Source organism: Bombus huntii, chromosome 5, assembly GCF_024542735.1.
Source record: "Bombus huntii isolate Logan2020A chromosome 5, iyBomHunt1.1, whole genome shotgun sequence".
In the NCBI taxonomy this organism is placed as follows: Eukaryota; Metazoa; Arthropoda; class Insecta; order Hymenoptera; family Apidae; genus Bombus; species Bombus huntii.
In genome coordinates this window covers 13,869,318-13,886,144 of record NC_066242.1, presented here as the reverse complement: position 1 = coordinate 13,886,144, position 16,827 = coordinate 13,869,318, and the positions used below count along the sequence as shown (strand labels likewise).

At 45.9% G+C, this 16,827-nt stretch overlaps 1 protein-coding gene across 4 annotated transcripts in view; it reads left to right on the top strand.

Moving 5' to 3' along the window:
* The window catches only part of LOC126866083 (visual system homeobox 2-like), a 50,623-nt gene that overhangs the window by 4,930 nt on the left and 28,866 nt on the right, over positions 1–16,827 (top strand). For all 4 annotated transcript variants that reach the window (XM_050619191.1, XM_050619192.1, XM_050619190.1 and 1 more), the window contains exon 2: positions 7,325–7,366. In XM_050619191.1, the coding sequence (XP_050475148.1) occupies positions 7,325–7,366 (42 nt within the window). The remainder of the gene's footprint in view (positions 1–7,324; positions 7,367–16,827) is intronic.

Genomic DNA, 16,827 nt, shown 5'->3' with positions numbered 1-16,827 from the left:
CCAAAGAGGCTGGATGTTGTATACTGTACGCTTTACAAAAATAATGAAAAATATACAAAGAATATTTGTTACTCGAGTATATTTTGTATGCGTGTAGCATACGTAGAAATAGGTAAGAAGTTTATAATATTATATTTCCTAGATTAAGCAGTAAATGAACGATAGTATGAGGCGAAAAGTATTCCAGGATGGTAAATGGCGTATGATCGATTCGCTTGGCACAGCGTTAATCGGTAGTAGGAAGGAAAGAGGGTCGGAATGCAGGAACTGTGCGGATCGTATTGTCTAAAAATTCCGAGATTCGCGCCGGTTCGTGTCGAGGCTTTGCCTTTCCAGTGGCTTGTACAGGAGCTTGTCTCTCCTCTCGCTCCGCTTTTTTCGGTTCGTTTGAAGTTGGCAATCAACTAGATTGCCTATCAACGCCTGAGAAGTCTCCTTGCACACTCCCGTCGGTCCACTCCTTTTCTTGCTCCCACACTCTCTCGCTCACTCTCACTCCCTCTCCTTCTCTATTGCACCCTCACACACGGCCACGCGACAACGTTGTTCTTCGTTTATTCCCTCCACGCTGCGTGCTCGTTTCCACCCGCAGCGATCTTGTGCGCTTTCGTGCGGCACGGCGCCTCGATTCTTCCTTCCCTCGTTTCTTCCCCTTTTTACATCTTTCTCCTACTTTCTTTCGGCCCACCCCCTTCTGCCCCTGCCACATCCTTTCTCTCATGCTTGATATCGTCCTGGTAACACATCTCCGAGGACCATTCCGCAAAACGTGCCGCAATCGGTCCTCCATTGTTCCTGTGTACCCCTTTCATCCAAGGCACTGGGAAAATGTGTAGGTTCTTAGGCCGTTTCTGTTCGAAAGATTCCCGATTGTAATCGTTGACCATTATTTTATGGACAGGGAACTTTCCATTGAGAGATGTTAGAGTCATTATTAGTCCCTGTCGCAAAAGCGATCACGAATACGGTACATCTATGAGAATCGTAGAGAAAGAAGAGAATTCTCGCGTTGATTTGTCACGCCTCTGACAGAATGGTTTCTGGCGGAAAGTCGAGGAACGATAGGAAAAAAGAGAGGAACTCTGGACTAGCCGAGGAGAGCGCGGAGGAGCGGGAGTAGGTGGGCGGTTGGCGATGGTGGAAGCACGGATAAGGGGTGCGGCCTGTAGGCGCAGGTCGATACTGATTAGTACTTCAAAGCGGCTTGAACGCGAGCCCCACGCGCTCCGACATCGACGGTGGATTTGTGACAAAGCAAGCGCCGCCACTCGAGCAAAAAATCTTGAACAAATTAGCGGATTATGAATTCGCTCGGCTTTGTTTTCAGGAAAGTGGTTGCAGACACGTATAAGAGGCTCGCGACACAAATACCTAGCCAGCCCTCCGTTCGTCCATATTTCCGCGTGTTTCGCGCTTCTGTCTATGTGTACGCGGCCGATTTTGCGCGATCACGTGTGCGTAAGAGTCGCTGCAATTCAAATTAGCCCATTACGCTCGTCGGAAACCAATACCGTGCGGTCCAGACACGAACCGTGAACGGTTTCTTCGACGTCTCCTACACGATGTTCCTATTCAAGGAGCTTCAAAACGTTTGGCTCGTCGTTCAACACTTGTTACAGCATTGTAACTTTCGTACTGAAACTTCTGCCTTAGTGTCACGTTTCTGAAAAGTCCGGTATAGTACGAAATGAAATATCGGCAGATGTATTGAATATATATAAGTATATGGATCATAGTTAATCGATTTACTTCGAAGAAGAAATATATCGCGGACCAGCCATCTCGTCCGGTAGGTTATGCAACTGTGAATGCAAATTAAACGAAATTAAACAGTTAATTAAAGTACCGGCACCCTCTAGGAGAAGTTAATTGAGATTCTTGGGAGATTTGTCGCGCGGAATGTCTTAATTTAGTCCCTTAAGCGCCCTAACTCGCCTTAACAACTTAGAATAATTGGATAACACTGCCAGGGCGCACTCAACGTCAGAAGTAGGAAAATTCAGTCTCTCGTCTCGGAGAAGCGTCTTTTTCTTTTCTTCCCTTTTATTTTTCTACCCTTTCCTTTCTTTTTTTAACACGTCAAGATGTTCATGTATACTTGTTCACAGCGATATTCTCTCGCGTGCCTTAATTTCATTTATAGTAACTTGTACAAGCTTTTACTACGATCGTAGAAGTTACTTTTCCTTAATATGTCTTGATCGAAATAGGAAATAGGATACCGATAGATATAGATATAAGCATCTTCCACGTGCGAAACAGCAAATTCTCGTTTTCCCATCGATCAATTGGCCACAAATTCTCCTGGCTCGGTCAGGAACAAGTTTATCTCATTGCACTCTGGTCGCGGTGTCAATCATACGACCCTCTCTTGTCTAATCGCATAATCCGCTCGAATAAATCAATCCAGGAAATACGAGGAAAATCTCTTCTCTCTATACTTCTCGCCTGCTTGCCTGCGGAAAATACTAAATTGCTGTTCGACGTAAATCCAAAAGTAGTCTCTACCTAAAAAGATAACAACGCAAATTCTTCTCTGATAATCATGTATTTGTCCAATATACATAGTATGATCGTAACTACGAATTCCGATAATGTTTCGATTCAATCGATAATGTTTACGTACGAATAAAACCGATCAACGCGTCAAATAGCGGAGCTGGAAAGTGAAGCCGAGTCCCCATCTATCTCATCGACGTGGTCGTTACTTAATTATTTAATCTCGCGATATGGTACATCACGGCATCGTCATCAGCGGAAAATCCATCGATAGATTATCGACAGACAAACGATATCCATCTATCCCCCTGACAAAATCAGACACGCTAACAGGCTGGGTAAGCATGTTCCACCATAGCGTAAACTCGTCGGAATTATTTCAAGGCGGTACGTACACGTAGACGATGGTGGTTGGTAGGTTGGTAGGCGACTATCAATCGGCCTTTTCGCGGCTGCTACTCACCTCGTAAATTTTCACCCTTTGACACGCGCCTAATACGAGCCCCTTTGGGGGCTACAAGCTCGAGCACGGTTGCCGCTGTGTTACGGCTATGCTGCCGGCCGACGTGGCTGCCTAACCCCTCGGGAGCTGCGTTAATGAAATAACACGGGAATTAGTCTCGGACATTACCGGCAAACTATGTCCATTACCACGGGCCCGCGCGCGTACACTGTACCGTGGAACTTTCTACTCGATATTCCACAGTATTTCCGGCCATCGTTTCTGCAAATCGTGACCAATCCATACGACGGTATCGCTAATTAGCAGGACGCGATCGCTGGACTCTGGTCGAGACTCGGTGACTTGATCGATGTACCCACCGAAATTAAGTGGAAATTGAGTGTAATTGTAATTATCGAGTATCGGTTTGTAACGCGGCTCGCTTTCGACGTCGGTCATGACAGAGTGATAATCCGGATCAATAGTGGTTAACATCGAGCGTACGTTCGATTAACTCGAGACGATGGCGCATCACTGGGTCAAAGTAATTGAAAATACTGGCCAGCTTTCGAGACTTCGAATCGATTACGCGGTCTTGGCTCTATGCTGCATCACGTCCCTTTCCTCCACGTGCACGTAACTAATTTCATACTCTGGCTGAAAAGTAGGAGGCGTATATAGCGCTCGTCAACGAGCCTCTTTTGTCCCCGCGGAGGTCCCTTCAAGAATTCTAGCGTAAATCTCGCTACGTCACTCGGTTCTTTGTAATTCTTTGCTTTCTACCTTTGCATCGACCGCGAAAGCGGCTCCGGTGCACGGGATAGTTAAATTCGGAACAATGAAAACCGCTAATTGCTATATTTTCTCAAGACGATGTGACTGAAATCGCACAATTGCGTGGGTTCGCAGCTACAAAGAGATCGACGAAGGAGATTTTCGCGCAGAACGGTTGACCTCGAAACTGAGCAGTGTAAATCGACGCGTAAAGGGACAAGGCGTTGACGCAGAGTATCGCGTCGCGCTCGCGCGTCTAACTATGGATGCGTACGTAAACGCGCGCGCGTACAAGAGCTCGCGTAGCGTCGTGTACGTGGCGTTCGTGTATACCGGTGGCAGCGTGTACCGGGCTTTCAAGCGAACGACCGTAAGTCGCTCAAATTGGTATGGATTTCCAGTCCAACACCTCGATTGTCCCCTGTGAAGAGTGCTTCGCGAGCATACATGAATTCACGCCTCAAACACACGCGCGTCGTAGTCCTCCGCTTTCCCTCTCTCCGTCTCTCTTTCTCTGCCGGTACCCGTTCCTCTCCACGGTTTCTTGTTCCTCTCTTTCTCTCCTATAGCATCGTCACCCCGAGCTTTCTCTTCTCACTCTTTCACCCGTTCCGCGGACTCGCACCAGCTTTCTCGCACTGGAGAGGAGTCGCGAGCAAATCTTACCACTGCACTGCTATGAATGAGCACGGGAACACGTGGGTTCACATGCGTGTGCACGCGTGTACGTGCATAGCGCGGCAGCCACGAGGAGTCTTGATTGCGTGCCGGTGAATGCGTTTCCACCCGTTCTCTCTAAGTAGCAGCTCATTCCGCGATGCTTGCGCTCGCGACTTGGAAAACGAAGGTAGCTTCTCGTGGTGAAGCTCTTCGAATCTACGAGTGCGTACGTGCGTGCGCTCTGCGCGGTTTCACACTGCTGCTCCGTCTTTCTCACCCCTGTCAATGGATCCCGCGATAGAGTTTATTTTTTACCTCCCGTTGACTCGCTCTTTTCACAGGCCGCCGCTATACCTCTCTTTTTCTCTTTTTTTTTTTTTTTTTTTGCTATTTACATCGGCAATTATTTGTCAACCGTCGTTCAGTTAGCGAGACCGATTACAGAGTGCTCGTTATCTGGAGCATCAAGAATCGTCCCTGGACCACTCCAGGCCTAATTACTCATCTCGCGTTTTATTTAATTTGGTTACCTGTCACCAGTCCGGGGACCAACGAGTATACGATGCAAACGATAAACTGCGGGAACGCGTCACTGTTTGAGTTGACTCGACTCTGTTCAAGGAAATCATTTGTTGAACGTTCGGAACGCGCTCGAACCATGTTCCGAATGGACGAACGCGGGCGAAACATTCGATTTCAGGTAAGAAAGAGGTCCGTAAAGGAGGAGAGTAAAGAGAAGGACGTTTCTCAAGGAGTAACCACAAATCCTAGTATAATACTAATAGGCCCATAATAGAGTCAATAGGGCTTAGCCGCGCGACGACAATACGATCCTGTCAAAATACGCCGGGTAACACGAGACCTAGGAAGTGGATTTTTCTCAATGGAGGCCCCTGTCTTGTCACCAGTGGCGCGGGCCGTGCCACGTATTGTCGAGTTTTCAAAAAATCCGTAACCTTCCACCAGTGTACACGATTGGGGTTTAAATTTCACCGTTGAGCACGGACACTGGATTCCGTGAAAGGCGGAACGAACGCAGGAAAACCAGGATAATACCGCAATATAATGCCTCGTGACACGCGTTCGTTTCGTACCATCAAGTGAACAGCACTCAGATCGCGATCCTGCGCCCCTAAAATGTATCCCATTCCATTTCTCGCGATTGTAGCGTGAAAAATGTCAGGATACGTTTACGACGCGTGGAACGAATAAAAGATTTTCCATTGTTCGCGTCTAACTGTGTTCGCTCGAACGAGTGTTAATCACCGTTGGAGTATCAACGAATCCCTGCTCCATATTTGCCATGGTCTCCTCGACTCTAAGGCTTGTTAAGTGCTCCGACGGTGGAGCATACTTTTCTGGGTTAATTTATCAAACAAACGCGCAAACTCGGCACAAGCTCGGCATCCCTATTTTAAGACGGCGGCTCGTTAAAGTCGTTTGAGGGTGGAGTTCCGCCACCCCCGTGGCCGCCAGCCACGACACAACTACAACTACAACACCGCGGCGAGCCCCGGTGTCGAGCTGCCCATACACTTGCACAAAGTCGTGTTCCTGAAACGCGAACTTTGCGTTCGTATTCCAGACCCTCTGCCCCTCGTCCCTCTCTGCTCGCTCTTTATCGCTCCGTCGACTGGAGGCAACGAGCCCTAACCTTCTTAGGAACGCGAGAATCTTTTTCAACCCCTGTTTTTCAGACCCCACGAGCCATCCGTACCAACGGGAACGACTTTATTAGAAAATGGCCGTGGCGAAACGTCTTAATACGCGGACTTATTTTCATTCCAGGAGCCACCACGGTATCTGAAAAGGAGTTTAGTATCTGACTACCGCTACGCGAGTTTACCTGAGCGACCTTTTAGAAAATGGAAAAGCGAGCGGTCGTCAGCCGCAGGTGTCGACAAAGTGAATCAGAATCCCGTGCACGATTAACGGGCGGATTTGTTCTGTCGTGCGTTGGGCAATTAAATCCGCAGGAACGGCGGAACTAACGAGTGAAATCTCACGAGCGAGCAACGAACGAACGAACCAACCAACTCGCGAATACGAACCTCTGCGCCTGGCAAGGATCGCGCGGTTTTCAAAATTGCCTTTAATTACGAATATCGCTGTTGTGGTCTCGACACGAAAGCCAAGCTACTTGTCACTCGTTAAACGGAAAATTATGGAAACGCAATAATTAAGATCGTATGCATTTTCTCTGACATTATGCTACCGCCAATTTGCTGTTTTCAATCATGTACACTTTGCTCTTCAATATACATCTTTTTCTCCGAGCGATCAAAGTCCTAATCAAATTGATCTTTACACCGATGAAACGCGGAAGTTCGACTTTGCGTTAAATTATAGTTACGCAAAAGCATCAACTCCTCCAATAATCATTTTAACGAGGTGACCCAGGTCACGTCTGGTCCCGTGCAAAAAAGACCGTTGTGTTTTTTTATGACATTTTAATTAATTAAATTACAGTTAATTCTGGTCGAATCATTAAGGGTAACGTATTCGAGTCGACTCGTGTATAGATATGCATATGTATATGACTCCCTCTCTGGATCCCAAAGGCCATTGAGGCCGGGTGAAAAATGTCTTACTAGGCACTAATGAAATAATTGTCGAGTTAATTTCGCGAAGTCGTTAATCAGGGTTGAGTCTCAAAGTAACGCTAGCATGTGCCACTCCTTCGAAATGTGTTTCTCGGAATTCTAGTCAATTTCTAGTTAATGAAATTTCATTTCGCGAATATACCTGTTATATTTTATTTGGCGTAATTCTTTCTTTCTCTTACTTACCGAATCTTTCAGTCCTGATATTCATAATAGATTATTATTGCGACGAATATTTTCTACCGTAATTCCCAACATGAAATATCCAACCAGACTTCTTATGAAACGTCCGAAATATTTTATAATTGCTTTTCACACCAATAAAGTAACGTTATTTCTGTTCCAGGTTTCTCTCAATCGAAGAGTTCGTTCTCGAATACCAGTCCAGGTAAGACGTTTCTTAATATACTTCGTTATGTAGGAACAAACGCAACATCATCCATACGATATCTTTGAAATTTGGTTGCCTCACAAATTCCATATGGTTGGGAAAATTTGCTTCTGTCCATAAACACGCGCAAACGACCATGCTGAGGTTATGACAATTTCGCTTGAGTCTCCTCTTGGCAACGCTGCTCCTAACCCGACAATGTTCGATATTTATCGCCAGTCTGATATACTTTCACGGAGCAAATATTAAGTTCCAAAGCGATTTGGCAGTCCGTGTGAAAAAGGAACGGAAGAACTTCGACAATTCCATTCCAAAACATGTTTTGAGTTACTCGAGAAGAAATTTATGATATAAAGTGGTAACAGCACGATGATTTACAAAAACGCAAATTTATGTTAGGATTTATAACGGGTATCTCGGTTGCCATGACAGGGCTAGATTGCTCATACGATGACGTCATGCGGCGAAGAAAACTGATTACGTATTCATACCCGCGATGATTCCGATTTTTCCGAGCCATTAAACCGTGCTTGCTTAACCCGCAAAGCGATGTCGTTCGAAACAAGGGACGACAGGTCGAAAATGATTTCCGTGTATCATCTTTGCGTCTAATGGGGCTGCGTTCCAACTTCGTTGCATGTACTTATTCCGCACATAAAACGTTTCCAAAGCTCAAGAATATGTGTTAAAGATTTTCAGCGTACGAGCAATCGTTTATAATTTCGTTTAGTCTCGAGTTTTCTCGGCGACCCCAATATTAAATTTCTTGTCAAAATATTTCGGGAAATCGAGGGTGCATGCCACACCCTCCCCTATTCGAGCGCTAATCGGTAACGGGATACTTTCTTCTTCCCGAAATTTGATTCTATATCTACGCCCACCGTTAAAATCTAAATCGTTGCTCTTTGGACTGTGAATCGGGAAAATGTGGACAAAATTCTTCGAAATCGTCTGCCGGACTAGTATTAAGATACCAGTCAATTAGAAAGAAACCCTCGTATTTAGGACACACGAATTTCCAACAAGAAGTAAAAATGCAACGGATCTGATGAAAGAAAGAAAACGTACCAATTACGGGGAAGATTCTCAATTTCCTTGAAGGAAACGATCACGAATCTGTGTTGAAAGTGCGTCGTTAAGAAGGAACCGTGGAAGATAGGGATTTTATTGGCCAGAATTTCCGTTGCGTCAGCAGAACGACGAACGGTTTGCCATCAGGATTACGAAGGATTCCGCAAGGACCGAGAGAGAGGCGTCCGTAACGAGCAGCTTCCCGACAGAATTGGTTGTTTTAACAACTGCGCGCCACTTTGAGCCCGCTAGGTAAGAGGACCTCTGTCGAGGGATGTGGAAAAGGGTACGAGCGAACGGGCGACGTGAGGGATCGGAGGCGGAGGCGAAGGCGGAGGCGGAGGTGGAGAAAGAGAGAAAATACGCGGTTTTCGCGAAGACACGGTGCTGAGGTACAAGCCGCTGCCGTAATAGTCCAATTTGCCGGCAAAGGAAAATACCGGAGGATTCTGGGAGCAAAAGGAGACTGGCATGGCTCCCGGGGTGGTACTAGCAACGCTCAGAAAAGCCGGCTGGAAAATTGGAGACGCGACGAAACATGGAGCAAGGGAGCCTTTACGTGGAGTATAGTTTCCGCTAGAATGCCACCTACTTTTCTACCAGCTTCGGTTTACGACCTAGCACGATGTCAATTACATATTGATAGTGCTGTGATAAAAAAAAGGAGCAGCCATCAACCCGTATGGGCAACAGTATTTCCGCGTGCCGTTGCACATTATATCGGAAATGTACAGCCCTGCAACTTCCAGCAAATTCAGTTATCTACAGACGACAAAATAGATTTGTTAGCTGGAATTGAATTCTAAATATTCGCAGATACTAAAAATGAAGGAAATTCTCTGTCACAAGTACCGATGCTCGAATAAAGTAAGGTAGAAAATCGCAGCAAGCAGACTGGAAATCATAGTGATGTAAATCAAAATCTTGAGAATTCGAATTTGGTCACAGATTTCAAATACTATCCTCTTAGCTTCTTTAAGCTATAATTTTATTCTTTGCGGCGATACGTCCTTATGGCATGAGAAAGGGTAATGAATTTTTTATAATAATAAGTGCGGTACAGTATTTTATAAAAATTGTATTAACCTACAGCAGGATGACTCTCGGCGATATATCGAGGGATAGAAAAACAAAAGTAGATTAATCAATATGATCCATTAAATCGCAAAAGATCTGATCCCTTATCATTCGTAGGATCGACTTATCGATTACAAGTAGCCAGATAGTTAGTAGCAAAATAATGAGGACTCATCACGTAAATGGACGAAGAAACAGACAAGACGAACAATGGATGAACGAAGTCTACAGCCTCGGTACAAATATCAAGAAGCTCCCTGTTCCTACCGTCGCGTCGTCAGAATCTATCGAGTCCCCGAATGCTTCAGAGATTCATCATCACAAGATATTCCCGATGTCCGATCCAATCATCTTACTTTCCGTGGTATGATTTCGCCGCTCGAGTGATTAGCTGTCAGCGAGGCAGCAGGATTTTGCAGCAAATTGAGGAAAATGCGGAGAATGAAGGAAATATTATGTTATTACTCTGAATGGTGTCGGTAAGAATTGACGAGGAAATGGGTAAAGGAGCAAAGGAAGATAAATCAGATGTCGTGGGAAAATATAAACCACTTACCGTTTCTTCAACACGTCGATGAAGAAATAAAGTTGTAGTTGATGCTTCTGATTTATTGCTAAATAATGCATATCGGCAGAAAGGCAAAGAATAGCTAAAAAGGAAAAGGTATACGCACGAGAGGAAAGGTGAAAGCCGAAGTTGGGAACAAGAAGGGTCAAAGGGAAAGTAAAGAATATTTTTCTTCGATGGAAAACGAAGTGCACCGAAGCAAGAAGAAACCGGTGGTTGATTAATAGAACCGCTCGAGTCGGCACGGCGGCTTTGCAGATATTTTTGTCGTAAAGGGCTCGATTTCAAAGAGCACTACTGTTCAATGTGGAGCCGAACGTTGTTGACTGTTCGCGAAATAGTACGCGCGAGGCTCATTCGAGATCTCGAAAGTCCCCGCTGGCTATTACGATTGAAGAGTATTTGCCGGTGAAATCCCTCGGTCGAAGAGAAGAAAGTTTTCCAAGCGTGGATCGAAACAGGGGTAGAACTCGTGATGTCGCTCGAGAAAGACAGAACTCTTGGCCGAATATACTGGCAGGATTACTTTTTCCACAGTGGAACGTCGAGACGAGTGTGGCTGTTTCGTAATTAATTGTCACTCATCGTTCAAGAAGCGAAAGGAAGCTCGAGAAAACAATTTAGGTGCTTGCGAGAAAGTGTCGAAAAGAGAAGGGAGGAAGAAAGGGAAAGGGAAAGAGAAAGAGGAATCGCGAGGGTTAAGCGACAAAGGGGTTAACCAACGATTTCTCGATTCGTCGCGAAAGAGATTCTCCGGTTGAAACAGTCGAGCGGTAAATCGGAGGAACGCGCTTCCTCCGCAGTCCTTTCTTGCTTTTCCTTTCGTCACTCGTGACCGATTGTACCTATCATAGTGGCTCGAGATGCGCGTGTGTTCCCATACATCTCCTTTCATTCGAGAGACTCCAGAAGAGAAGTGGGTGGACGGTGCAGGGCTGGGGTGTCGCTAAAAACAGACAAAGAAAGAGGGTTGAACACGCGAGAGAAAGCAAGAGGAAAAGAACGTGGAGCAGAGACGAGGAGAGCCAGAACGAAGAAGAGAAAAAAGTGAGAAAGCGGAGGTGCTACGGGTGAGAAGAAGCAGATGAGAGAAAAAGGGAGGATAAAAACAGGGAGTGAGAAGGGAGTGGGAGAGAAAATGAGAGAACGAACGAGAAATGGGTGCCGAGGGCTGCCACGTCGGAGGAGGCAACAAAGATATTAATTAAGAATTAACACGCGTACTGAAACCGCCCTTAATTAGTAACAGTCAGTGCCTGGAGCAGCGGTTTGTCTGCACGAACCTGTACCACCGGCTGCAGGGTAAACATGGGGAATGAATTGTAATCAAACACACGCCACCAGATAACATACTGATTTGCGAAAATATAATTTACTTAAAATATTCTGCCGGTTAAAACGAAGAAAAAAAAAGTAGGAAGAAGAAAAATGGAAAAAGAAGAAAAAACGGGTTTCCTTCGATCGCGCGCGATCAACGAGCGTACACGATGATGGCGTTTACATGAAACGAAGTTTAGGAGCGAGGACAAAAATAGAGGTGAGCGAGCCGCGCGACGAAGGCCAAACGACATAAAGGAAAAGCCTTCAAACGGTTTTCACTCGTGTCATGAAACATTTGCTTTGATTACTAGCTGGAGCTCATTAGCACCGCAATAACGTGAAACGGGTGTACGCCCGTAAGGAAAATCTTAGAAGCTGGGCATAATACCGAAGAAGAATTTCGCTTTAAAACCCGTAAAAGGACACTTTGGATCGACTTACCGTACTCGTTCGATACGAATGCGTATATTTTCCCTCTTAGCAAAGAAGAATCCGAAGTATGTCGCCAAGATTTTTCGTAGCCACGCAAATGAACGAATAGGAAATATGGCTAATCAGTATCCAGCTTTCCTCTGATCGACAAACGAGTCTGTCATGTGAATATCTTCGCTCATTTGCCACAGGAAGTAATATGTCGCAATTGAAGCCCACCGGTCGAGGGCGTTTTATATACTTTGAATTTTTCTAGCGCTACTTACATATATTCAGAACGCAATTATGACCGAGCAGAATGATACCCTTTCTAATAACCGGTTAAATTCATCTTTCGGATTGAATGGCGTCGAAACTTTGAGCCGGTGAAAGGACGCTTATTTTTAATAGGAACTCGTTACACGTTCTTGCGTGGTGAATTTAGTAGTTCCCGCGGCTTTGAGAGAGCCAGAAGCGCTCACACTTTTAACAGCGCGTTCTGAATAGAGGTCATTAGCTTCGCGACGTTCCGTTCGCGATCAGTCTTAGTCCGATAGAATTTTCCTGTAACGAAAAAAATTTTTGCTCGACGAAACAGAACAGAGAACGAGGAAGGAATTCACGACGTATGTACGAATGTACATACCTAGTGGTTGGAACCTCGACACGTAGCCGGGATCGATGCGTATACCTATTGCGTGGAGCACGTGAAATCGTGACGTCATCGACCGGAGGCCATTTTGACTCAGCTGGTCCCGACAAAAAGCAGGACGCCATGTCCTGCGAGCTTCACAATACAATGAACAACGATCTGCGTGCTCGTGTGCGCTCTACGAGCATACGGAAATTCGCCACACCGATTCACACACTCGTGTATTTTCGTGAGTGCGAGGCTCGGTAGGCTGGCACATAAAAATTTCGAACCCTTTCGTAGGGCAATGCTAGCTGAATGTACTCCTACAGAGAAAGGAATAGAGTATTCAAAAGAATAGAGTATCACGGTGATGGGGAAGGTACGAGGAGGGAAAATAGGAAGTTGATTCGTAACTTCAGAAATATTTTGACAGAAATGGGCGTGGTGGTGGTTAGAAACTGACGACATAACGTTCCTCTATGACGATCAAAATTTCAACCCTTTTTCATCATACAGCCGTCTATGTCTCTCTGTCGATTCACGAGAAAGTCTTCGGTTTCACTGGTACCACTTTAAAGCGATACAACCCGCGGACGAATAAATATTATGCGGCTGAAAAATGTGCTTTCGAGAACATCCAGGCATCCTCGACTCCTTGCGGTAGGATTGTGCCGATGAAAAAGGGTTGGGGTGTGCGGGGGTGGCGCGCGAGAGGAGAAGCCCTCTTGCTGCCGTTCGTACAGATACAGTGGCTACATTGTGGGTTTAGAGGCTCATTGTGCCACGCCAACACGGGCATTGTCGTCCTTTTTCGAGGGCCGGAGATTCACACCTTTTCACCGGTGCGATTTTCCACGATGGGCGCGTTCCATTGAGCGGAAGAGGGCGAGCCTCTGCCGTGGAAGGGATGAAAGTTTGGTAGAGGGAAAAGAGATAGACAGAGATGCAGAGAACGGATAAGAACTAATGCCAAGTAACACGGAACTGTGTAGGATTCTCGCACGAATTTATTACCCGACACGATGGGGTTACACGTGCGTCTTTCTTTCGACCGGCGTCGATGGGTCGGTTGAAGTGAGAAAGACAATGGTGGCTGTTTAAAACGGGGTGTTGAGGATGTGAGAGCTCTTCTGGATTAAATTTCTTATGGTTCTACGTTTGAAAGACAGCTTTACGAGTCTTGCCAGCGGGTTGACGCGTTCCTTCAATTAAAGAAAGACACCATCGTTGTATCGTACATTACTCGATGGTGGTGCAGAGTGCGTCATAATATAATCGTTCGATTCCACTTGCATCGTTGTTGTAATCGATGCGCGAATCGATATCACAAGCCATCTTAGCCGTGTCGCGTTCTTTCGTCAGTGGATCCACCGGAATCCGCTAATTGCACTAATTTCAATAAATTTCCTTCGAGGAGGTGTATTTTCCGGAGTCCTTATGAATTTATAAGCAAAGAAATTTGAAAGCTTGCCAAGTCTCTCTTCTGGAAGGGACAATTAGACTCTTCTCGTCGACCTTGAGGGGAGTGAACGAGACGTTGAGGAGTTTGTCCGACCGATCGTTAAGTTACCTGGTCCCTTCCTTCGTTGACGTCCTTTGTCAAGATTAGTCAACTTCAAATAATTCCTCCATTTACCAATTCAAACTTCGCGCCATATACCGTTTCGAAGGTTAAATTTTTTAATTTGCATACCCTCCAAGCGTCTCGACCTGTTCATCTTTCATCTAACTTTTGTTTCCTATTTTGTATCTTTGCTGAGGCGTTGAACGTTTACTTCGTAATAAACGAAATTGAGTACAGCGATATTCCAACCACTTGATAAAGCAAACATGGTAAGGGGAAAAAGATAGTTCTACGGCGACTGTGAAGATAGGGCAAAGTCTTCTTAGTTCAGGAACTAAATTTAGTTCGACATGTGTGGACGTAGGTTTGTCTGGCGCCAAGGAACAAAATATGTAGTTCGGCTGCAAAAATATTAGGTTACTTCGAAAACAGTCACCAGTCAACACTTCCCTGAGACGTTACATGTGTTTCGTTCACTGTTCGTTGCTCGTGATCCAATTAAAAGAGATTCCCAGGAGTCATTGCGGAAACTTTTCAAAATCAAAGTCGGTAGTCTATTAATGCGATTACGATTGATCGTCGGATGACAAGAAGTTGGACGATTTACAGGCAACGATCGACACACAAACGTGAAATGTGACTCGCTATTGAAGATCTGTGAAGTCTGTAGCCATGGAACGATTAATTGCGCCATTGAGCGTATCGCATTGCCGGTATTATTGAATCGAGCATAGCCCGCCACTCGGAGAATAATTATGAAATCATTCACTCGTGGAACAATTTCAAGCTGTAGCTCCGCTTTTCATTTAATTCCTGATGTTTAGTCGCTCTATTTTCAAAGGGTGCTTGCACGGCATTGTTAATTCGTGTCACTAAATTGATTCGAACGAAAGCCTCCTTTACCCTCTCTCTCTCTCTCTCTCTTACCTGTTTTTAAACAGAAAATTATGCGAATTATTAAAACTGATTTAATTACAATTCACAGTTATGCATTTATTATTATGTATGCGCTTGCAAGTAAACTAAAAACGGGAAGGAAGAATTATTTTAAAATTTCCGGGCCTGACAAAAATTGATCGAAATGGTTGTAGCGAAACACGCATCGTGCCTCGATAAGTAATATTTTTGTCCAGGAGTGGTGGAACGTTGGCTTGGCGCTCTCCAATTATTAGAACCCCAAGCAGTGCTGTAACAAGTTTGCGACCCTCGCGTCTCCATCGAGCACGGATTTGGAAGGGGTTGGCTGAAAGCTCGCTTCGTGCCACTGCCACGTACATGATCGCGCGACTCTTATGAATATCATAAATTTTACGCAATGTAGCCGACAATTTCACCCGATCATCAACATAAAATCTACTGTTTCCGGACCGGCGGGTGCTCGCCCGCGTGCTGAAATGAAACCTAGTAGGACGCGCGGCTAGATTTAGAGCGGCTGCGCGAGTCGCGAACGAGTATTCCGCATGACGTCGATCTCGATCCCTTGCCTTTAGAATGGATGCGATTGTAGGCAGTTTTCAGGCGAACAATTATTCACCAGATCCGGCCACTTAGTTGGCGCGTTCTCCGTTAACGAGTGAGTTTTGTCCCATCGTGTCTGGGATTCTTTCGCGATTCTCTAATTAAAAGCTACCGCTTGTGGCTTCGTCGTGAGCGTTTCGGGGTTTTATAACGCGCTAATAGTCGCGGCTGGAGAGGGTCGAATTAATTTGTACACATTTTTCCCGGCTCGAGGATAGTTTGTTGGCGCTGTGCTAGGAAAGAATTTATCATTATTCGCTGGAACCTGTGCGACACAACGCGACAAGAGTTTCTCGCGCGTCTACCAAAATGTCCTTTGTTTTCCTTGGTCATCGTTGTTCGTGAAAGTAACGCGGAAACAACGGCATAGTATAGTATCGACGTTCGCATACGTCTGGGTTGGGCCAGCTTCGGGAAATTTTCCACGACGCCGCCAGCAATTTCAGCCGGTCATCGGCGTAAAGTCGATGCTCATTGTAAGCCCGGGCTGGTTCACGAGAATGCTAGCAGACAAGAGTACACCAATGGTGGGTGGACAGGAGGTGGCAGTGGGGGACTAGCTAGCGAGGGCACGAGAGAGGAGTTAATGGGGACGAACTGTAGAAGTGGCTATAGTCTAGAACCGTGTTAGGGCCAGGGCCATTAAGCTTAATGACATAATGAAGTAAATGGCTGTGCATGCCATGCCACGCCGGAGACTATAGCTTATAACCGCCGGGCCTCCACCCCCGCGCAATATACCGCGTGCCAGGAATTCCTGACTTATGCCGGCACTGCCCAGTCGAAAGGGGTAGCTAGCATGGGGTGCACCCACCCTCCCTCTTTATTCCTCTCCTCCCTCCCTCTTTCTCACGTGCGCGCTCTTCTACCGTTTCCCTGCTCCAATCGTCCTGTCTCTCTTTTAACCCTTCGACTAGCAGCGTGTGTGTCGTATCTCTCGCTAGTCAAATGTTTCTGTTCATCTATTCCCCGAAGCTCCTTCTTTACTGTTCTCGTATATTACGTAAGGGTTGCTGTGACACAAAGTTGCATCGCACACGTGCTAGAAGCGAATTTATTTCGGGAATTGCCAAGGCGTCGCCGGCCTCTCAGTCGTTGGTGTTCGTCCCGAGAGCTTCCCTCGTTTTCCGGGAGACGATTCGCTAAAAACCACGTCCTGCCGCGTCGGGGCGGTAACATCCGTGCACACCTTCTCTGTAACCCTCTTGAATTTCCTGCGAGGACTCGTAATTATGCGTTTCGTGTACCGTCCGAGCACACGACGGAAGAGGGTCGTGTATGCGTTAAGTATTTAA